Genomic DNA, 22,299 nt, shown 5'->3' with positions numbered 1-22,299 from the left:
CCAGATCATGGATTCATCAGCCCAGGGGATGCTCTGGATCCAGATCATGGATTCATCAGCCCAGGGCTGCTCTGGATCCAGGCTCATGGATTCATCAGCCCAGGGCTGCTCTGGATCCAGATCATGGATTCATCAGCCCAGGGGATGCTCTGGATCCAGATCATGGATTCATCAGCCCAGGGGATGCTCTGGATCCAGATCATGGATTCATCAGCCCAGGGGATGCCTTGGCTGCTCTGGCCCAGTGCTGCCAGCTCTGCTCCATCCACGCCTCCCACAGCAGGAACTCCCAGCTCCAAAGTGGGAAATGGAAGAGAGAAGAGGAAGTTTCTGAGGAATGGGTGCCGTGGGGAGTGCCTGATGCTCAGGTAGCTGGACCTTCCTGACAAGAGGGGAGCCAGGAACAGGGCTGCACACGATCCCTCTGGAGGCAGGAGAGCGAGGAGCAGAGAATTCCCGAGAACAAGAACACATCTAGGATTTTATTTGCTGTGCATGCTGTGTACAACCTCCCAGGGAATACAGCTGCATTCACACTTTAAGGTTAAAATCCAGACCAGAGGGGAAATGGAGGTGTTATTCCTGCTGTGGAAACACTGAAGATTACAAGATCAAGATCACACAGTCAGATAGGAGGAAATTCAGTTTGGTCTGTCTGGTCCTGACATCCCAAAGGCAGTTTCTCTTCTGTTTCCAGGCATTTTGGAAGCACTGTAAAATCCCAAAGCCACAGAAATAGCAAATTTACACCTGAAGGTTTTTGTATCTCCAGCTCAGGAAATGGAGGCAGGGTTGCGAGAACAGATGGCAGCTATCAGCCAGCTCAGAGGTGATGTGCCTCAGAAGGAGCTTTATTTGTGGCATTGTTGAGATCAAACAATCACAAAAGGTCCTTGGCACCACCTAGAGAAGGGGAATTAGGTTCCTGTGGCCCAGTTCTGCCTTCTTTCAAACATTTGCCTTAAGCTTGGGGGAGGACAGGAGGGCAGCAGGGGGCTCCAAGCTGCCCCCGTGCCACGAGAAGCCTGGGCTGGTGGAAGGCATCCTGCAGGTGTGAAATCAGTGTCAGGAGGAAGGACAAGGCACCATCTCCTCCTTACAGAATGGAAAAGAACGGGGGTAATGATCAGCTTCCAAAAGTGCATGAGGAATGTTAATGTCAGATGCCCAAAATATTGTTAAACACCAGCGATTTGCGAATTAAAATATTACAAGGCTGCTATTTTTAGCACAGTGGAACCTTTAGTCATTCCACATTTAGATGGCTTATCAGAATTAAATAAATAACAGCAATGGTTACTGCTCAAATTAGGTCTGTCTCGGTTTCCATGGCATCCAATCTGTTATCTCCAATACTCTTGCCAGGATTTGTAGTGGGACTCTGGGACAGCAACATTTCTTATAAGGCTTATAAGGAATTATCCTGTAGCAATTTCAGCTATAAGGTTTCTATGAAACCCTGGAATAAATGGATTTATTTAAGAAAGATGAGTTGAAGGGGTTTTTTCTTTTTTCTTTTTTTTTTTTTTTTTTTTTGGGCTGTTTTCTATTTTTAGCACTGCAGCCTGCTTTCCCGTGGTGGTGGTTTAACCCTTTCAGGATGTGTCAGTGTGCTGGCGGGGGAACCTGCGTGGTGCCCGTGCCTGTTGCACTCTCCTGTGGGAGCAGAAGCAGAGCTGCATGCTTTGATGCCACCAGCAGAGCGTGTTTGAAAAGCAGGACTCGGGAGTATGGGATAACATGAATCTCTGCTTCCACCTTCGTGGCACCTCACAGTGCTCTGCAGGCACTACAGGGCAGTGCTGGCACTTGTTCTGAGACACCGAGCAGAGTCATCCTCGGAGGAAGAACAGAACACTCAGAGGAAACAAGCACAGAACACCCAGAGGATGCACAGAACACTCAGAGGAAACAAGCACAGAACACTCAGAGGAAACAAGCACAGGACACTCAGAGGATGCACAGAACACTCAGAGGATGCACAGAACACTCAGAGGAAACAAGCACAGGACACTCAGAGGAAACAAGCACAGGACACTCAGAGGAAACAAGCACAGAACACCCAGAGGATGCACAGAACACTCAGAGGATGCACAGAACACTCAGAGGAATCACAGAACACTCAGAGAATGCACAGAACACTCAGAGGAAGCACAGAACACTCAGAGGAATCACAGAACACTCAGAGGAAGCACAGAACACTCAGAGAATGCACAGAACACTCAGAGGAAACAAGCACAGAACACTCAGAGGAAGCACAGAACACGCAGAGAATGCACAGGACACTCAGAGGATGCACAGAACACTCAGAGGAAGCACAGAACACTCAGAGGATGCACAGAACACTCAGAGGAAGCACAGACTGCTCTGTGTGAGCCCAGGAAGCGCTGTCTGTGCCAGGACAAAGCACTGCTGCTGTGTCAGGGTGCAGGTGCAGGTGTGCAGAGCACAGCCTTGGGTGGGTGCAGTGCCAGGCTGCCAGCTCCTGTCTCCTCTGAGCCAGCCCCATCCAGCTGGGCATCAAAGGACAGCCCCATCCAGCTCACAGGGGAACACGGGTGCACAGCAAGCTCTCGTGCTGCACAGAGCAGGGAAATCTATTTCTGCTGTCCCTGCTGTGCATGTCCCCATAGCTCCTCAATTAATGTTACCTTTTACGGGTACATTTCTTAGTTCCTTGGTCATTTGAGTTTTCAAGTCAGGGTTTCATTAATCTTTTGTTTTCTAATGTTACCCAGGATATAGATCCTGTTCTCTTTTCCCCTCTGGTAAGCACTAATTTACTTTGAGTTTATTTGCATCCTGTTGTGAAGAAATTCTGGACCCATGGCATTTTAAAAATCAATGGCTCACTGGGTTTCTAATTTCCAGGTAATATTCCTCAACAAAGTGTACTGTTACACAGCGTGGAGATTTATGGCAAATATTAAGCAGCTCTGAACATCACTTCTAATCCCTTTACAGGAGTGAATGACATCACAGGGGATAAGCACTTTTTCAGAGCTGCTTTGGGTGGCTCTCAGGGGGACAGTGAGGGCCACAGTGAATATTTGGGTGTTTGATGTTTATTTATTTGTATCTCAGTCTTGCAGGAGTGACACTAACACTGCCCTGCAGACCTGCAGCTGGCAGAAACTGGCATCCTGTCCTCAGACATCAGTGGGGCTGTGCTGATTTATGCCAGCTCAGGGTGCACCTCTAGCACACACAACATTTCTGCCATACCTCACAAGGAATTTGATTTACTCTGAATCACAGCTGAAATACAGCAGCGTGTTTAAAGTAGTCAAGAAATGATAAAGTACTTACTATTTATAGAGTCACAGCTACTTTTCAGAGCCAGCTGAGCAATCCCCAAGTACAATCACAATACAAAGACTTTAATATTTTAGTGCTCTGTCACGCTGTGGTCACTATAAATTTGCTGTGGCTGGGCACACAGCCCCAGCACAAACCTTTCTGAAAAACCCTTACCTAGGCAACTGCATTCATGCAGAGGCTGGTTATTCATGTTTGCTGGTTATTCCTGTTTGCACACAGCCTCTGAGGGCTGTCAGAATGGAACGGGGCTGAGCCCGGTGTGTGAAATGCCCCGGGGCACCAGGCACCGAGGGTCACACCGTGATTATGTGGTGAGAGCTCTGCTTAAGCTTTTTGCATGGAAAGAAGGGGTTAAAGGCTAACATCAGGAGCGCATGAGCCATTGGAGCAGTTATTTCAAGATTCCTGCTATTGAAGCCAGGTTCTCCTGGCTGTTCTCTAGCCAGCACTTCTTCTAGTCCTGGCCTCCATATTTTAGTGCAATAGCTTGCTTTTCTGCTGTATTCTCTTGTTTTGGTGTGTTTTACACCAGAATGCCCTTGAGAAGCTACAGCTGTCTGATTACCGAGCTGGCCTTGGCATGGAGCATGGAGCTGGTGCAGGAGGAGGGAAGGTTAGTGCTGCCCAGGCTGCAGGGCAGGGGCTGCTCTGCGTGCAGTCAAACTCAGCAAGGCAAGCTGGCAGCTCAGATTCGCTGGAAAAGCTCCCAGGGAAGGGAAAATAAAGGCAGTTGTGGATCTCTGTACGGGCTCTCCCAGCTCCCTCAGCTCAGTGCAGTTTCCAGATGCTCCTGTGGCTGCACAGGCAGCTCTGCCCCAAGCTGAGCTGGAGGCTCTGAGGAGTGAGAGAAATGCCACTTTCCTGACATGCCTGGGGAAACTGTTCCACAGCTTCTCCAGATGAGGATGTGCTCCAGTCTGTTCCCTCCCTGTGCCACTTATTAAATCTTCTCGAGGCGCCTCTTGTCATGGCCTCAGGGATGCCACACATTGAGAGCAAAATAACGTGGGAATTGTACAGCACTCGCTGTGGCTTTGGGTCCCTCTAAGCTGAAAATGAACGCTGGCAAGCCCCTGGTGGGGGACGTGGCTGCTCCTGGGAAGGCTCGGCCAGAGCAGAGGCTGGTGCCCCGCAGCTCTCGGGAGTGATGCGTGAGTGTCACTGCACTGCTGGAGCGCTGGCTCTCCCCACGGCTGCCTGCAGCTCCTGCGCAGGGATGCTGAGGGATGCTGGAGCACAGAGAAGTGACAGCCCGGCCCCAGCTCTCCCAGCTGCTGGGCCAGCTCCTGAAACGGGAGCAGCAGGGAAAAGGTTTGGGGGGCAGGAGCCGAGATTGGGGCTGCAGAGGCTGCCAGCCCAGCCAGCAGCAGGGCAGGGCTGCTCCCAGCCTGGGGCACCTCTCTGCTGGGCCTTTCCACTCTGCTGCTCTGAACCCATCACTTCTTCTTTTACCGGGAGCAAATTTGTGAATGCTTCTGCACCTTGTGAATGCTTCTGCACCTTGTGATTTTGCACTTTGTGATTTTGCACCTCGTGAATGCTTCTGCAGTTGCAAATGTTGCTGTTGGTGCAGGTTTGGCACTTCCCAGTTCATTTACTGGGCTCTGGCAGAGGGATGTGGGGTTGGGTAACCCCCATCGTGGTGGTGCCTTGGAAGTAAAGGCGTTAACTCTTTCTGACTTCATTCCTTCAGGGTGAGGGGCACCAAGGGATTGAACCTGAAATACAGCAAATCAATAATATAAACTCTCTCAGCTTTGTGAGCTAAGAATAAACACCAGCCACAGATGGAATCCAATGAACCTGTGCAGAGGCACAGGGGACATGTACAGCAGTGTTCTGTTATTGCAGGTCAATAAAGGCTGGATAATGTTTGGCTTTCATTACTGATTAAAAAGATTTCCTTGCAAATGTTATGAGATTAAGACTGAGCTTTCTGTATGTGCTGAAAGGGTCATGTTGAGAAATGATCGTGCTGTGCTGTGCCAGTGAGCTGGTGCTGCAAACCCTGCTGCCCTGGCTGCTCTTCAGCCTGGGGAGGTGAAGGAGACCCAGTTATGCCCTGCCCCAGTGCATGCAGGACCCCCCAGCTCTGGGGGACACGGTGCACTGCACCCTTGCAGCAGCTATGGCTGAGGAGGCAATTCCATCACATATGACTATTTTTAGGTGCTTACAACTCAAAACCATTACCTTCTTGGCAGGAATTCATCACACTTGTTCTCAGCTCAGAGCTGCCATAGACATAAGACCTGGCAGGGCCCCAGAGAGCTGAAGAACAGCTGCCTGGGATGTTTCCCAACTGTGCTTTTCACCAAGAAGAAGTTTGTTTTCACACAGTTTGGAGGATATTTTCCCCTAAGATCTCACCTTGGTGATCTTTGCAGCCTCATGACTTTGGTCCCACATCGTGTTCATCCAGAGATCTCAAAGGCATTTGCTGTCCTTGGGAGCCACTGGAGGATGCACAGGCACGACCAGCATTTGGTCTGTATAAATCTGACCTCCAGCTCCAGAAAGTCAGGAGCTGCACGCCATGGGGTAAGAATTGCTGGCTTTAATGCCACAGCTGGGCAGCAGAAGGGAATGGCACGGACTGGCACAGGATGTGCTGGGCAGCAGAGCTGGGGTGCTCTGAGTCCTCCCTTTGGGGTGCTCTGGGTCTGCCTTTGGGGTGCTCTGGGTCAGCCTTTGGGGTGCTCTGAGTCCTCCCTTTGGGGTGCTCTGAGTCCTCCCTTTGGGGTGCTCTGGGTCTGCCTTTGGGGTGCTCTGGGTCAGCCTTTGGGGTGCTCTGAGTCCTCCCTTTGGGGTGCTCTGGGTCTGCCTTTGCAGCTAGATGCAGAGCAGAAGTTACAGGCCATAGCAGCTATCTGGAGTCCCAGGAAAGCAGCTCATTCTTCCTTTTAAATAAATGAAATAAATCTGAGTGTTTCCTCAGAGATAAATATCCTGGGCTGCAGTAAAAGGTCTTGCCAGTCTGGCTGACATTTGCAAATCTGTAAAAGTTTGATGGTGCAGCCCACACTCTGGCTTTCACTGCAAGAAGTTATTTTTTGCAGAATCCTTTTCTCTGTTTTGTGAGATATTTAGCCCATTAATCAATTTCCTGGCACATAAAACTGCAGTTGGCTGGACAGCAGCAAGAGGCAGAGTGCTGGGAAAACTTCTCCAAAATCCTTCTCTGTCTTGAACCACAGAAGGCAAAACCTTCTCCTGTGAGGGTTTACAGCTCTAAGGCCATATTTGTTTTATTTTCAATTGTTCTGGACTTAGGATCCACTTCCAGCAGTTATCTCTGGGTAGTAGCACCCTGTGGTGATTTCCCATGTGATCTTTTTCACTACATTATTATTATTATTATTATTATTATTATTATTATTATTATTATTATATGCTTAATTATCTATTAATCTGATACTGGTAATGGTTTTGTTTCAAATGGATGAAAATTTCAATTGCATTTGACATGAGCCAAAACAGAACTGAATGTCTTTGCCACTGAATTTTCTGGGACCATACCAACATATTTCTTGCTTTTAATCCTGACCTGTCTTCCTTTGGCAATTGTGATTTCCCCACCTCCTGTGAATAGAACTTGAGGAAAAGATTTGTGTGGCTCCCTGTGGCAGGAGCCAGGGCACTCCCAGCACTACAGGGGAAAAGAGACACAACCCAAACCACAAATCTCCCTCCTTCTATTTGAAATGTCGCTTGGCAGATTGTCTGATTTTCATCATCTTTATTCTTTTTCTTCCCCCTTCCTCCCCAGAAGATACCATTTGGGCCATTAGCAAGCTCAGTGTTTTCTGTGCAGTTCTGCTGGATATTTTTGTCAGTCTCAAATCAAAACGGTGCCAGATGGAAGCCCCATGCTCTTCATAGATGATCATTTCCAGCACTCTTCTCTGAGGTTGTATAACATATGTCCACGAGAAATTGAAAATGCTGTTCCCGTGTACGAATTGTGCACACTCAAGGGCACTGAGAAGGTTAAGAAAATAACTGAGCCAGGACTGTTCTGTACATTTAAACCAGATTAATTTCCTCAAGGGAGGTTAGATTAACATTTAGATTGGTTGTTGATTTGTTGCAGGTTGTCTTATTGCTAAAAACACCTGCATCTGGCAAAGCAGTCATGAAACCCATCAGCAAAGAGAAGTTTTATGATAAAAACTGTAATTTTTACTATTAGGAAGGTGCTGTTTTTCTGTTTTGGGGGGGTTTTGTTGGCTTCACTTTCTTTCCCCTCCAAATATGCCAAGGATTAGTTTATGAAGGAGAGCAATCCCCAGTGCCCAGAGCAATCCCCTCAGACCCCGGCGACCACTCCCAGGAGAGACTTTCTGGATTTGTCATCTCTTCAGAGTGCTGAAAGAGTTCTGTTGTCATCTGGTGTTGTTATTTTCTTTGGTGCTGGGGAGTGCTTTGTTTGTTAAATAAACAGGTTCTTTTCCACTTCTCTCTGAGAAAATCTTTTCCCGAACCAGGTGGGTGGGGAGGGGCTGTGGGGGTTTGTTTTCTGGGTGCTCCTTCCAGAGGGTTTTCCCCAAATTTGCCCTAAACTAGGAAAATGGGGTTCGTGCAAAGTGCCACATATGTTGGTGAGGGCTATAAAAAGACCTTTAATATTTAAGCTTCTTCAAGAAATTTGCAGGGGCTGCAGCTGCACTAAACACTCCTAAAAGCAGCCAAGTGTCCCCTTATCAAGTGATCATCTTACAAAGCTGAGAAGATTTACTTCCCGTGATCACCCGTGCACAGAAAGCATTTAGCTCATGTGGGCACTTGGCAAAAGGATTGGGATTTGGGCGAAGCCAACCTCTCTGCTCATGTCAGCAAAGTGTTGCACTCTGCTTTTGGGGCAGGCAAGAGAAGCACACAAGTTTTGGGGCTGTCCAATATCATGGGAAAGGAATTGCAGGACAACAACAGCGATCTGACTTTTCACTGGATAGTCAGAAACTACTCGGAGAAGTTGGGAGACTGGGGGGCCCCTCTGTGAATTCTATAAAAAGTAGCTTATTATTCAACTGTTAAGATTATTGTATATGCCAAGTAATTAATTTTTACAGCAAACTTGTCTGTGATTTGGGCAAAGGAGTAATTAATTCTCTGGAAAGAGATCCATTAACATAATTGCTAATGGATCCAAAACTCCCTTGGACACAGATGGACAAAACCCCCTTTCATCTCCATGATTAGGGTACCTGAAAGTCGGGTCCAGCCTACATGGCAGGTAGTTAGGCCATTAAAAACCTTAATCCAGTGCTAATTGTGGCTGCTGAGCTCCAGCAATCAGCTGGAGGATGGAGAACAGGCAGCTCCCTCCCCCAGGCAGCACAGGAGCACCCAGCCCATCGCCCCTGCCCCTCGCAGGGTGACTGGGCTTCCTCTGGCAGCAGCACTCGCTGGGTGCCGGGCTGTGAACGTCCCAAACCAGAGACTTTCAGCCCCGGAGCTGAGCAGGGCCGTGCCCTGTGCCAAGGGGGGAGCGTGCTGCCTGCTCCCACCCTGCAGGGCACGGGAGGATGCTGAGGTGGGCCAGACCTCAGCCCTGAGTGCCTCTGACACCTGGGGGCACAGACCATGCTCTTCTGGCTGTTCAGCACCTCCCGAGCACCTGCATGGCCCTCCTAGAGCACCTGCTTGCTCTGGACATGGTATTTTGTTAAAACTGAAAGCCTTAGATGGTTTGGACCCAGCACAGGTCCAGCCCTGCTTGTTCTGGTGATGCCTTGGGATTTTAACTTTTATGTTTTCCAGATCCTACACTTCTCTAGTGTGTGACTCTAAAGCTCCACAGCCTGTTAGCTACTGTTCCTATTTTGTTCAGACAAAACAATTCCTCTCACAAAATACCTTTACTCACTTTCTCACGTGCCTCTGTGTTAAAATCAGAGGATTTCTTGCTGGTGGGTGCTGGTCCTTGATGATCATCCTGAAATCCCAGTACAGTTGAAACAGGGAGCCTGGTGGGCAAATATTTCTTCTAGAAATAACCTGTTTTTCATGGGGGTCAAAGCTACCCAGATGGTGTGATGGCATTTTTAAGCTCTGACTAAGGAAGGAGAGGGAAGAAGTGAGGCTGTGCTGGGCAGAGCCCTGGGGATAGGGAGTAGGTGCTTCACTCTGGAGGAGAGCACAGCAGCTCTTCATTAGAGGGGCTGCTGGGGAAATGAATCACGAGGCATTAGTGAAGAGCTCTCCTCATCTCTCCTTCAGGAAGAAGTAGCTCTTCCAGGTATTCTTAATGGAAATGGCTCTTAGTGCTTCGCTGTCAGGAGCGCCACTTGGATTGTTTCTTGGGAAGCATTATCTTGCCACGCTGGATGTCAGTAAATACAGGTGGGCAGTTTTTAGTTGATTCATTTCCCTTTTTTTCAAGTTATTGGCTGCTGCTGTTTCCCTTAATTATCTTTTAATGAAAAAACCAAATATGACACTGCGTTGTATGGATTAACACAGTAAAAAGCTTCTTAAACAGCTTATTGTCCAACTCATTTAAATCCAGAGGGATGGAGTCCCTTGGGCTGCTGATCCCAGCCCCTCTGCAGGTTTGGCACTTGGCAGGGCTGGACTCTCCCTTCAGAGCAGCTGTCCCTGCACAGCTCTGGGGTTTTGGGCTTCCTGGGACTGCTTTGGTTGGGAACGGGTGCACTGACCCCGCTGGTGCTGGAAGAGACCATAAATAAGTGCAATTTTGAAAGGAATGTGGAGATTTCTGAGACTCCTGAAGCTGCTGCTGGCAGAGAGCTTCCTGGGACTGGTAATGAAATCAGTCATTTTACAGCACTCTCCCAGTTTAGTGCAGACAGTCTCGTGGTGGCAGCTTTTAAAAGCTGTTTGTCTCATTAAAGTTCAGTTAACTCATTTCTGAAATTAGAAACTTTGATGATTAATGACTTACGGTAGTTTGCTTTAAAGAAGATGCTTGCTAATCAGACCTGCTTTATTTCCCTAAATCACTTCTGAGAGTTGTATTACTGCCTTAGTTATGACACAGTGACAGTGATGCTTGCTACTTCAGGAAAAATAATTGGTAGTGATGCAATTTGTGCCTACAAGAACTGTGTCTGAGGAGCAATTGAAACTACATGGCTGCAACAACAAAACACGAGGAGGATGGGGTTTAGCACACCAGTTCTCATTCATTTTAGCGGGGGTGTGCCAGGCTCCAGGGCTTAGGAGGAAGACTCCAAAGAATGGGTGACGTTCAGCTCGACTTGCTTTCCTTTCCCTCTGTGAGTGCCTTGAGCTGAGCTGTAAATAACGTGGGTGCCAACCTTTGTGTCACACACACGCTCCCAGTGGGGCTCTGAGTCACCAACAGCTGGGCTGGAACTGCCACAGCTGGGCTGGAACTGCCACAGCTGGGCTGGAACCAGCACAGCTGGGCTGGAACTGCCACAGCTGGGCTGGAACTGCCACAGCTGGGCTGGAACCAGCACAGCAGGGTTCAGCCTGCACCACTGGGCACGTCCATCACTCAGCCCTCACAAGAGAGCAGCCAAGCCTCCTTTACCAAATTTATTTGTTTCTTGTGGGAGGCAGGGAGTCCTTTGTTAAAAATGTAAGACAAAACCTGTCTGAGCCTGGATCTTTAAGATTTGTATTTTCCAAGATAAAAATGCTTTATTTGTTGCCCTCCACTTCTTTTTTGTCTTCCCCCCCTGTTATAGATTTCCTTGTTTGTTGTGATTCCCTACTTTGAAACTGCTCATGTCAGGCTACTCCTCTTTGTATATTATGTTGGGATTTTTATGCAATACTTAATTCTGTCATCTTTAAAATTCCAGACTTGGCCCATGCTTTCATTGTGCACACCTCTCCTCTCCCTTTGAACGGAATCCTACGAGCATTCTAGAGCAGGAAGCGTTTGTGGAGTGACTCCAGGAGTATAAAAAGCTCTGGAGCAGCAGCTGCCATCTCTGAGTGGCTGGCGCTTCCCACAGATCACCCGTGCAGCAGGGCTTGATCACAGCTATTGTTTGTGCTCAGCTTCCTCCCCCTCCTGGAATCCTCTCTGGAGTGGATGGGATGCTCTGCATGCAGGAAAGGCAGTGGGACATGGATTGCAGCTGGGTGTTTTGTGGACATGACAGGGCACACGTGTGCGGGCTCTGCCGAGGGCAGAGGGATGGAAATGCTGGCACCACACTCAAATGGAAAGGAGCTGGCTCTTCCAAAGGTGCCCCGTGCCTCACTGGCTCCTGCTGCTTCTGTAGGGAGCTGCTGATGCCTCCCCAGTGCAGGAGCTCCGGGCTGCAGGAAAGCTGGATGGCCAGGACCCCTGGGGTTTGGTGAGCTGGGGCTGCTGGGCTCTGCTCACACTCACCTGGGTGCTGCCAGGCACTGGCCTTGCTGTGTCCTGGTGCCAGTGTGTCCTGGTATCAGTGTGTCCTGCTGCAAGCCTGTCCTGCTGCCCAGTGTGTCCTGGTGCCAGTGTGTCCTGGTGCCAGTGTGTCCTGGTATCAGTGTGTCCTGGTGACAGTGTGTCCTGGTATCAGTGTGTCCTGGTGACAGTGTGTCCTGCTGCCCATCTGTGCTGCCCAGCTGTGCTGCCCAGTGTGTCCTGCTGCCCAGCTGTGCTGCCCAGCTGTGCTGCCCGAGGCATGGTGCCACACCTGTCCCCAGCTCAGGAGCTCTGTGTCCATTACTGAGGGGTCAGCTGGGTAAGAGCTGTGTGTGCCTGGGGGACTGGAGGAGCCCAGCTGATGCTCCAGGGTCTGCAAAGACCCAGGTTTATTTGCCATGGAATATTCAGATCGTTTGGATTGTATTGAACGTGTTGTCCAAGCATGGCACTGCTCCTCTGGCTGTGCTTCCTGCAGCCACAGCCAAGGCTTTTTTATCACCTGCTGCCTGTAGGTGCTGAAGGAAGGGACACGTGGGGCTCTTCCACCCTGGTTCGTGCCCATGGCAGGCTGGAGCCAGCGTGGGCCAGTTTTCCCCAAGCCTGAAAGGGCACAGCACAGGGCTGCTCAGAGATGCTCACACTTCTGAGGTGCAGCCAGACCCCAAAACCCCCGTTCTGCTGGACAGCACTCCAGCTGGCCAGAGCTTTTCTCCCAGTCTCTGCCAGGCGTTAGGGAGGCCCGGGACAGTCCCTGCAGCTGCAAATGTGCTCAGTACTGGTGGTGATGCTGCAAGGTGGAACAAGGTGGAACAAGGTGGTGGAACAAGGTGGAACAAGGTGGAACAAGGTGGGCTCTGGGGAGTCCCTGCAGCTGCAAATGTGCTCAGTACTGGTGGTGCTGCTGCAAGGTGGAACAAGGTGGAACAAGGTGGTGGAACAAGGTGGAACAAGGTGGAACAAGGTGGGCTCTGGGGAGTCCCTGCAGCTGCAGATGTGCTCGATCTTGGTGGTGCTGCCAGGCCCAGGGCTGTGGAGCCAGGCAGGGCAGGGCAGAGGAGGTGGCAGCTGGCAGGACGGTGACACGGGCACCGTGTAAACCTGGCACACGTGGCCACACGCCTGAGATGTTCTTCAGGACGGCTGGGGGAGCTTGATGTTCGTAAATGATTCTTCTGACTCCTGCTAATTTTAGCCTGGAAGTGTTTACAAACAGAGCAGCATCGGTGTCTGCTCCTGAGCCAGCAGGATCCCAGCCCCATCCCTGCTGGCATATTCCCTACAGGAACAACAAAACAGACACAAAGCGGGCACTGCCAAGGGACCACTCAGGCTGCAGGCACAGCAAGCCACATCCCGGGGCTATGAAAATGTATCTGCAGCTATCACAGTGTCACCAGAAATTAAAAAGTTTGTACACCAAGGGATAATTTTGGAGGAGAGAGATGGGGAACAGGGAACCAAAGCTGAAAGCACAGCTTTAGTGGTGCTCCAAGGTGGTGTCTGGCAGAGTTTCAGGAAAAGGCCAGTGAAGGCTGGCATGACCAGGTGTCCCCAGCACTGAGCCCAGGTGCTCTCCTGCCTCACACAAAATGTCGAGTGTTGGTGCAGACAGGTTACTGCACACAGCATCTCTGATCTGAACACACTGCTTGGCTATGAGGCAAGAGGAAAACATCAAAAAAATTCAATTATATCAACACAGTTGATATGGAGCTTTGGAAACAGATTTTTAAATACGTACAAACCAGTTTAAAATCCTTTCCCTTTCTAAACTCTGACCTCCAAGCACAGTTCTTTGAGCAGGGTACATCTCCTGAAGTGTTTGTGGTTCTCTGCAAAGGATGAGCAGGCAGAATCCTCCTGGGCAGGAGGGGCAAGGACCTGCACTTCATTCTGGTCTAAAGGAGAAAGGCTGTAGCTGCAAGCTCTGCCTTGAACAAATCCAAATCCCCCAGCTTACCTGAAGTCTGCTTTGTTAAAAAAAAATCATCTCCAGTCATGAGACAATTGATTTTCAGAGCTAAAGGTCTGCTTTTCTCCAAGATCAAGCTAGCTACTAGACACTGCTGCAGTCAGCCCTCTGTGCTGGGGGAATTTGGTGGGTCAGGACGACTCAAAAACTCTATAAAAACAAAAGGGAAAAGTATTTCTCATTTCTTTGCTCGTGCTCACACGTGGCGGCGTGCATGGCATCGAGATCAAAACTTGGTTGGCACCTAAGAAATGCCAGTGCCACCTGACTGAGACATGTGAGAGGTGGATGAGGGAGCTGCCAGTTCAGCTGATGGGGAGCCTGGGACACACGGCAGGACCAGAGCCCCACGACCTGAGGGAACAGGAGACACGGTGCAAAGGGCTCAGTGCAGGGTGGGTGAGCTTCATCTGCTGGTCCTGGCCGAGGCTGTCCCACTGCAGCAGCCCGGGCCACCCCTGGCAGCCCTGCCCCTGCTCCTCAGTTGTGCTGTGCCAAACCTCACCGTGGCCCTGAAGGTGCTGCAGTCAGGGTGATGCTGCTGTGAAGGAGAGTCCTGAAACAGCTCCAGCTGATCAGACTTGGGGAGAGGGGCAGCCTCAGAGGAAGGCTGGCAGGCAGGCATCTAGTAGAGGTAATCTGGGCAGCATTTTAAGACAGGAAGCTTCTTTTGGAGGTTTTCAAGATTTAGTTTTTACTTCTCATTTGATTTGTAAGACATTGAATTAATTGTTTTGCCCGTGGCAGTAATTAGTGAGTGATCCCTCCCTGTTCTTATCCCAACCCATAGGGCTTTTGTTCTATTTTCTGTCCCCTGTCCTGCTGAGGAGGGCAGTGATGGAGCAGCTTTGGTGGGACCTGGCACCCAGCCAGGGCCAGCCCTCCGTGGATGTGTGATCATTATCCCTTCCCACTTGGATCTTCTAAGGGCTTCTTCTCTCTGTTGATCAGACAGAATTACTCTCTTCTTCTCTGTTGATCAGACTGAATTACTTAGAGAAATTAAACTGCAATCTCCATACCATCCATTAGCTGGAACTCTATTTGCGTGCAGCAGTTGGGTTTTGGCAATCAAAAGGAAGAAGATTGTGCACAGCAAGCTGTCTGCCCAAAAAAGATCTTCTGTGTAGTGCTTAGGACTGCGCAGGAATAGGAATGGTAAAAATAATTTGGGGGCCAAATGGAACATCCATTGGAACAGGGACACGCCTGCTCGGGGACAGGCTGTGCTTTGGCCCTGGGTTTAGTATTTATCTCACCTGTAAATCTTCCTGGGGTTTATTGTAACACACAACTGGTAGTACAGAAATTGGCCCTGGCATTCCAGCTGAAGCAGTGGTAGGCCAGGAAATAAGAGATGTGCAATGGATTTCTCTGGGCTGATTTCATAGGCACCACTGCAAAACAGAGGCAACCAAACCAGGCACATGCCTTACTTATTTTATCCACATTGAACAGATACCTCTAGATGCCAGTATGAATATTGAAATATAAATTTAAATGAGGATTAAGGACTTGTATTAGTGAGACTTTATCATGTCTGGAGTCTTAAATGTACGGCCTAATCCTGCTCTGCCTGAATGTAGGGAGAGTTTTACTTCAGATTTAACTGGGAACATACCAGGAGCCATCATGACAAAGCTTTAAAGGCACAATGTAAGATTCCTGCTATATAAAATAGTAGAATCTGGACCTTTTACAAACCCCTGCCTACAGAAAAGAGAAAATTTCAACTTGAAAATCAGCCAAAGAACTAAGGAAAAAGTACACTGAGGAGCAATGCCACTACTGTATCTGTGTGAGTTCCAAAATTCCCCAGGGGATATATGTCTCTGTAGATATTTTACGAGGGCAGGAAAAGCATGTTCACGACTTGACTGTGTGTTTTATAGACAGACCATATAGCTCCTGCACATTAAGCAGCCAGAGCTTTGCTGTATAAAAGCACTTCCAGTTTACAGTTTCAGATTGTTAAGCGATACTTGACTTAGCCAAGCCCGTGCCAAGTCAGAACCTTCTGGGAGATGTTTCTGGGGAATAAATGGAATAAATCCCCTCAGCAGAGGCACAGCTCCATGCAGCTCTGCTGTGCCTGCTCCCCAAGAGCCACCCCGAGCTGGGAGAATTCAGAGAGCCCAAACCTGACCTGCTGTGTATGTCTCTGCTGGCAAAGCCTCAGGTTTCACTCCACCTCCTCTCAGCCCTTGCTGTGCCTGGGGCTTTCCTGTTTGTCCCTCTGGGAAGGAGATTCAGAAACCATGCAGGGTACAGATGATGCTGCAGCCATTTGTGCTGCCTGGCTTGCTGCCACTCAGCTTAAACGACTCCATGGCAATCTTGGAGGTGCACAAAAGGTGTGTAATTAGAACAATTGACTGATATCTGACTTTAAATCCTGCTCCCCCAACAAAGACTGTCTTGAATTTAAACCCTCCCAAGGCACACAGGGAGCACCTAATCAGCATTTACACAGACACATCTGATTCCTTTGTATTAAACTTCACTAAATCTCCTTCCTCTGGGTACCTGATTTATCTGCAGGTGCAGAAATTGCTGTACATTCAGCAACTCAGAGAATGCTGCCAGCGGATCCGTGTCAGGGCCATGTACAGGTAAGTTTTAGGCTGAGCCTGGCTGTGCTGTGCAGCTTGCTGTGTATCACTTCTGGCACCACAGCATTGGAGTGCTTCTCAGCTTCCAGGGCTGGAGCTGGAAAGCAATGAGGGCACAATTTCCCCTACTATAGTTGGGAAGTGATGTACCGAGACACTGAGGTTCAGATTCATGTTTAAATACTTGAGTTAGTTAAAGAAATTCTGCTGCAAAGCCAGACCTGAAGTGATTTCCCTAAAATCCAGAGATACTCACTTCAAAGCGAGGAACTGCTGAGGGAATGTGAAGACGTAAGGCAGCAGCCTGACCACAGACAGCATCTCCAGGGGATGCTGGAGCCATCGAGGCAGCTGTCACATCGAAGGCTGTGCCCGCTGTACGTGGATTGCAGTAAGCCTTCATGCAAATTCCCTTATCTTTTGCATGCGTAACAAGATATTTTAGTACTGTTTTAACTGACACTTCCAAGCCCTGAAAACGAGTAAGGGGGAAAGCAAACTCTTTTTAAAACAGCAGGGTAAGCTCCCTCTGCCCACCAGCTGCTGCAGTTCTTCCACAACCTGCTGAGCTGCTGCATCCTTCCCGTGTATGAGCTTGAGTGCATGGGCCTCATTTGGTCAATGTAATAACTCCTGCAAAATGGACAGGTCTCCTGGCAAAGATGGGAAGGGCTCAGGTAAGGCAGGCCCACTGTCACATTTGGCAGTGACATTTGGTGTTGGAAAGTTCTCAGAAAGGAAGTATGAATTGTTGCTGACTCTCAGCAAAGTCACTGCAAGTGCCTTTGGAAATCAGGTCTAAGTTGTACTGGACAGCTGAGATCTCCTTGCTGGGGCTCATCAGCTCCTTCTGACAGCACTGGCTCAGCTGAACCAGAGAATCTCTCCTTCCCCGTTCCATTTCCAGCTCCCCAGATTCAGTGGTCCCTGTTTGGAGAGAAACAGGCAAGAAAAAGACCAAGTTTTTAACCCCCTGGAGAGTCTCCGAGGTGTTAAAAAACCAAACAGCTGAAGAGGCTCATGTGAAATAGACTTAATGGAGAGCACTCCAAGTCTGCTATCATCAGAGGGCTTACAGAATGCTGGAATCATTTTGGTTGGGAAAGGCCTTTGAGACACCAAATCTTGCTGTTAACCTGCACTCCCACATCATTGCTAAGCCTTGTCCCCAAGTGGGAAACCTCTGTGGTTTGAAATACCTGTGGTGACGGTGACTTCACCAGTGCCCCAGCAATCCTGCGTCCTGCAAAGCAAAGCTGACCCTACCAAGGCAAATGCGAGGAGGGTCGCAGCTGATTCTGAGTTTAAAACACCCTGACATCCCCAGCTGCGCCTGATCTCCGGCCACCTGCGTGCGGTGGCAATGAGACTTCATCCACGCCGTGTTTCATCACCCACTTACTCACTCAGAGGCGGTCCTGCTGCCTGGCAGGGCCCTGGCCCGGGGCTGGAGCGCTGGCCGTGGAAAGCCGAGCTGTCCCCAGGCTGTCCCCAGCTGTCCCGGCTGCCGGGCAGCAATTCGGCCCCACTAAAAATAGCGGCCCCGGGGCTGCTGCTGTGCCGGGGACCCCCGGCGGGCAGCGGGGCTCGGGCACCGCTCGGGGCTCGGCAGCTCCCGGCTGCCAGCCCTGCCTCGCTCCTCGGAGCCGCGGAAATCCCTCGTGTCCCCCGCCCCACACCGGCCCCTCCGCCGCGGGGAGAGGGAGCAGGAGCCCGGCTGCCGGCCGGGGGCTCGCCCTTCCCCGCCGTTTATTCTGGGCGCTGCCGAGCGGGGCCGGGCTCCGGGGCTGCTCCGGCTGTGTCCCTGCCCCGACGGCGGCCCCGGCAGAGGAAGCTCTGCCCCACCGAGGACAACGGGCGAGGGGAGAGGGGCCCGGGCCACGCCGCTGTAGCGCAGGTGAGGGGCTCTGGCCGCTCCTGGGGTCCCTCCCTGCTCCCGAGGGGATGGAGCAGGGGGAGGGAGGGGTGACAGCAGCCGGGCTGGGCGGCAGCCGGCGCCTTCCCTGCTGGGGAACCCGATCCCCCGCTGCCCTCCGTGCCCGCTGGTACCGGGAACCCGATCCCCCCTTTGCCCCCTGTGCCCCCGGCCGGCGCTCCCGTCACGGCAGCAACAGGCTGGGGAGCGCCGGGCCCCGCTCCCCGGGCCGGGCACAGCCCGGGCACGGCCCCGGGGCAGCGCTGCGGCGCCGGAGGGCAGCGGGAGGCGTGCTGCCCCCGCTCCCCCCGTGCCGGTAAACGCAGCCCCGGTGCGGCTGGCGCGGAGGGGGATGCGCGGAGCCGGGCGGCTGCAGCTGCCCCCTCCAGCCCTCCTCGCCGCCGCGAGCGTAAACCTGCCGCCTCTTCTGCAGTGACGGGGACTCGCGTCCTCCTCCTCCTCCTCCTATCGCGGCCGCAGCTCTGCTGCTCCATCCCATTATTATTAGGGGAGGATGCGAAAAGAGAAAAGCCCAAACCCAACACAGCCAAGCGAACAACCCCCCCCGAGTCACGGTACCCCCCTCCCCGCGGTCGGTGGGACTTGCAGGACCAGCTGCGCTTCCCTCGCCCTGGGGAGGGGAGGCAGAGCCGGGGAGGCGGGGGAAGGAGGGGGCCGGGGCCGGGCAGACACAGGGAGTATCGCTTTTGTCTCCGGCACGGCGAGCGGCGCAGGGGCTCGGTGCTGCGGCTGCCGGAGCCCCCCGCTCCCCGCTCCGCTCCCGCAGGCACCGCGGCGGCGCCGCCGGGCTCCGAGGCTCCGCGCCGGGGAGCGGGCAGCTCGCCGGCTCCTCATCCCCCCCCCTTCCCCTGCTCCTGGTGATATTCCTGCCTTGTCGGCGTAGAGGATCCCCCACACGCACGCACGCGGCCCCCCGCCCGAGCTTTCTGTGGGTGCAGCCGGAATTCGCGACGCTCCCGGGGATTTTCCCACCCAAGCTGGGGTCTATGAGCGGGAAGGTGATCAAGCCCAAAGAAGAGAAAGATGCTTCCAAGGGTAAGGCAGGCGCAGCCGCCGCGACAAGCGGCGACAGCCCGAGCGCAGCGGGCCGGGAGGGGGGCACGGCCGCGGGGCAGCCCCGGCTCGGGGAGCCGGGCTCGGGAGGGAGCGGCCGCGCCGTGCCCGGCAGCGGCACCGGCAGGGCTGCGGGGCCCGCTCAATGCGGCACCGGCGGCGGCGGGGCCCCCCGTTCCCCGCCGGGGAGGGGAGGGGGCGGCTCCCGGCCGGGGCCGGGGGGCTCGGCGCTGCGGCGGCCCCGGCTCCGGGGAGCGGGCGGCGAGGGGAGAGACATCGCCATGGAGACGGGGGCCGGGGGACCCAGCCGGGGCCGGGGGGACACAGCCGGGCGAGGGGGGACCCAGCCGGGGACAGGGGGACACAGCCGGGCTCGGGGGGACCCAGCCGGGGACAGGGGGACCCAGCCGGGGACAGGGGGACACAGCCGGGGCCGGGGGAAACAGCCGGGCTCGGGGGGACACAGCCGGGACGGGCTCGGGGCTTCCCCGCCCCGGTTCGCCCCGGGCCCCGCGGCGCTGGGGGCGTGCGGGGCCGGGCTGCCCGCACCGGTGCATGGCTGGGGTGCGGGGGTCCCTGCCGGGGTCCCTGCCGGGGTCCCTGCTGGGGTCCCTGCGGGCTCTGGTCCCAGTGCCGGGTCCCAGTGCCGGGTCCCAGTGCCGGGTCCCAGTGCCGGGTCCCTGCGGGCTCGGGTCCCAGTGCCGGGTCCCAGTGCCGGGTCCCTGCTGGCTCTAGTCCCAGTGCCGGGTCCCAGTGCCGGGTCCCTGCGGGCTCTGGTCCCAGTGCCAGCTCGCACAGGTGCCGGTGTGCCCCTGCCCGCCCCGGCCGGCTGCGGGGCTCGCTGTCCCCGCACACCGCACGCTCGGGGACCCGGGGGGCTGCGGGGACCCGGGGCTGCGGCCGGGCCTCCCCAAGGACCAAAACATGCTCCTTATTTCCCAGTTTGTAAAACGGAGTGGGACGCTTCCCTGCCGTTTACTTTTTTAGCAGCCTGAGAGGCCGAATCCAAACAATACAGCCTTTCTGTTCCTGATAAAAAGCTTTCTTGTTTCGTGGTTTTGAAAATTTATGTTTAACACTTTGGAAAGATTTTTTTTTAATATATATATATACTTTTAATGTGAGTTTTTTTTCCCTAACTCTGTCTTTCCCCTTCTTACTATGTTCTGTCTCATGTCCAAATCCTTAGCGTTTGCATGACATTTTTTTTCTTAGCAACACAATCGACTTCACAACTTAGATGCATTGCAAAACCTTACTTTTTCCAGATAAATATGTTTTGCCTTTACATTATATCCTTTGAAGTTGAGTTGATTTTGATTTTTTTTCATGGTGGCCTTATTTGCTATGTTGTGCTTTAAATAATTTATTAAGCAGTGCAGAACAAAAGATTCCCTCCTTTCTGAGGAATGATTTTGCATGATTTAGAACTGTGTTACAAACAAGAAGAAATTGCCATGCTTGTGCCATGCTTGCCTGAAAGCTCATTTTTAAAATCAAGCTTACACATTTCATTTTGTGCTATGATTACAAGTTTCAGTGACACACTCCGCGGCTGAAATGGCTGTGGCACATTTCAGACCGGTGGGACAGAGGCATTTGTATGTCTGTTAATGAGTCAGGGATGCCGAGACGTGCGAGGCTGTGATGTCAGTGCTGCCAGCGCAGCAGAAGGTGAATATTCCGAGGCTCCCAGGAAAAGCAGCTGGTGCTGGTGCTCTGCTTCCCGGAGAGCACAGGAAAACTTTCTCTGGTAGCACCGAGTGAGAGGCAGCGGAGGAGCCGGCATGGGCGAGGTGCTCTGTGAGCCGTGCTGGGCACCTGCGAATCAGCCTTCAGAAAGGCTCCGGGGATGCTGAGAAGTTCATATTTACTCATATTTACTCATATTTACTAGCTGTTTACTTTACTATCTATAGGCTGTGTGGCCGTCCTTAACCTCTTGAGCTGCAGACAAGAATAGGAAATGGTTTTTTCTTTGAACCACCTGAATTCTCTTTTGGTGATTGCAAGTGTTAATACTCTTAATGGGAATGTTTAATTTGGCTCCAGCCATAGTAAATGCAGGCGGTGATGTGTGGGTTTTTTGTTAAGATTTTTTAGTTTTTTGGATGGGTTTTTTTAGACAATAAAGCAGTAATTTGCCTGGAAAGGATGGGATATAATTTCCTGCACTTTTCTGCAGGTGTACTGTGGCACTGAGAGAAAGCTCTGTGGGTTTGAGTCAGTTAAGCTCTTTCAAAGAACAACATAATCATGTTTAACATCCGAGTAGCTTGTTGGGGTGGTGATTCCTCACTCCGTTCTGTAAGACAAGGTGATGTAGTCTGAACTCCTGCTGCAAATGCACGTGTCCCAGGCTGTGTTTGCCTGATAAACGTGGGATGCTGCTCAGTGCCAGCAGTGCCAGCTGTTCTGACTCCTGAAGCTCTCTTAGGCACTGCAGGGCCACGCACGAGGCCAGACCTTGCTGTAGCTCTCTACAGAATTTGGGGAAGGTGTGTTGATGTTCCCACACGTTCAGCCCAAATGTAGGAGCTGCGCTGTGTACATTGTTAAAAGACACTTTGTTCCACTGGCTTTTGGGGTGTCTCTTTTTAGAAAAAACTGATTTATACAGAACCTTGAAAGGCCATGGAGTTTGCTGGGAATAAGCACAATCCAGAGCAAATACTGAACTGCCTTGCAGTGGTTTTTTGCAGTTAAATTATGCTTTTGTAAAGTCTGTGGTGGTATCAGTGGAGTTCTGCAGATGTTACAGAACTATAAAATCTATTTTTAATTAAAATAGTGGGGGTTTTTCATATATTTCCTGAAGCCAAAGAGGAAGGTAACTGCTTGCTTAAGAGTATGTTGGTCCCACTTGTAAATCCTGCCTAGCGATGCCTGTGTTTTGCTCAATATCTGGTTGCTTTTAAAAGTGTCTGTGGGCATTTAGAATTATCTACCCTGATCTTAAATAATGCCCATGGATTAACAGAATGAAGTCAGGGATGTGCACCTTTACTTTCTGCAAGATGCTGCATTAACTGTGAGTGTACCTGTAAGG

At 51.7% G+C, this 22,299-nt stretch overlaps 1 protein-coding gene and 1 long non-coding RNA gene across 4 annotated transcripts in view; one reads left to right on the top strand and one right to left on the bottom strand.

Moving 5' to 3' along the window:
* Positions 1–15,201: 15,201 nt before the first annotated feature.
* Positions 15,202–17,984, bottom strand: LOC146763256 (uncharacterized). The gene is made up of 2 exons (XR_014952466.1): positions 17,461–17,984; positions 15,202–17,188 (listed from the first exon to the last, which is right to left on the bottom strand). It is a non-coding gene; the product is annotated as an uncharacterized LOC146763256 (long non-coding RNA).
* A 150-nt stretch (positions 17,985–18,134) lies between these two features.
* Positions 18,135–22,299, top strand: part of FGF13 (fibroblast growth factor 13) — a 172,054-nt gene continuing 167,889 nt past the window's right edge. The window contains exon 1 of one of the 3 annotated variants that reach the window (XM_085570695.1): positions 18,135–18,158. Coding sequence is in view for 2 of the 3 variants with exons in the window: in XM_031504774.3 (XP_031360634.1) it covers positions 19,184–19,232 (49 nt within the window). In the remaining variant the exon portion in view is untranslated. Of the gene's footprint in view, positions 18,159–18,521; positions 19,233–22,299 lie in introns of those variants that run through there. The other 2 variants (XM_031504774.3, XM_031504773.3) reach the window with 2 other exon arrangements.

This window comes from Lonchura striata, chromosome 4A (assembly GCF_050655825.1).
Source record: "Lonchura striata isolate lonStrDom1 chromosome 4A, ASM5065582v1, whole genome shotgun sequence".
NCBI lineage: Eukaryota > Metazoa > Chordata > Aves > Passeriformes > Estrildidae > Lonchura > Lonchura striata.
This window is presented reverse-complemented; position numbering and strand designations above follow the sequence as displayed.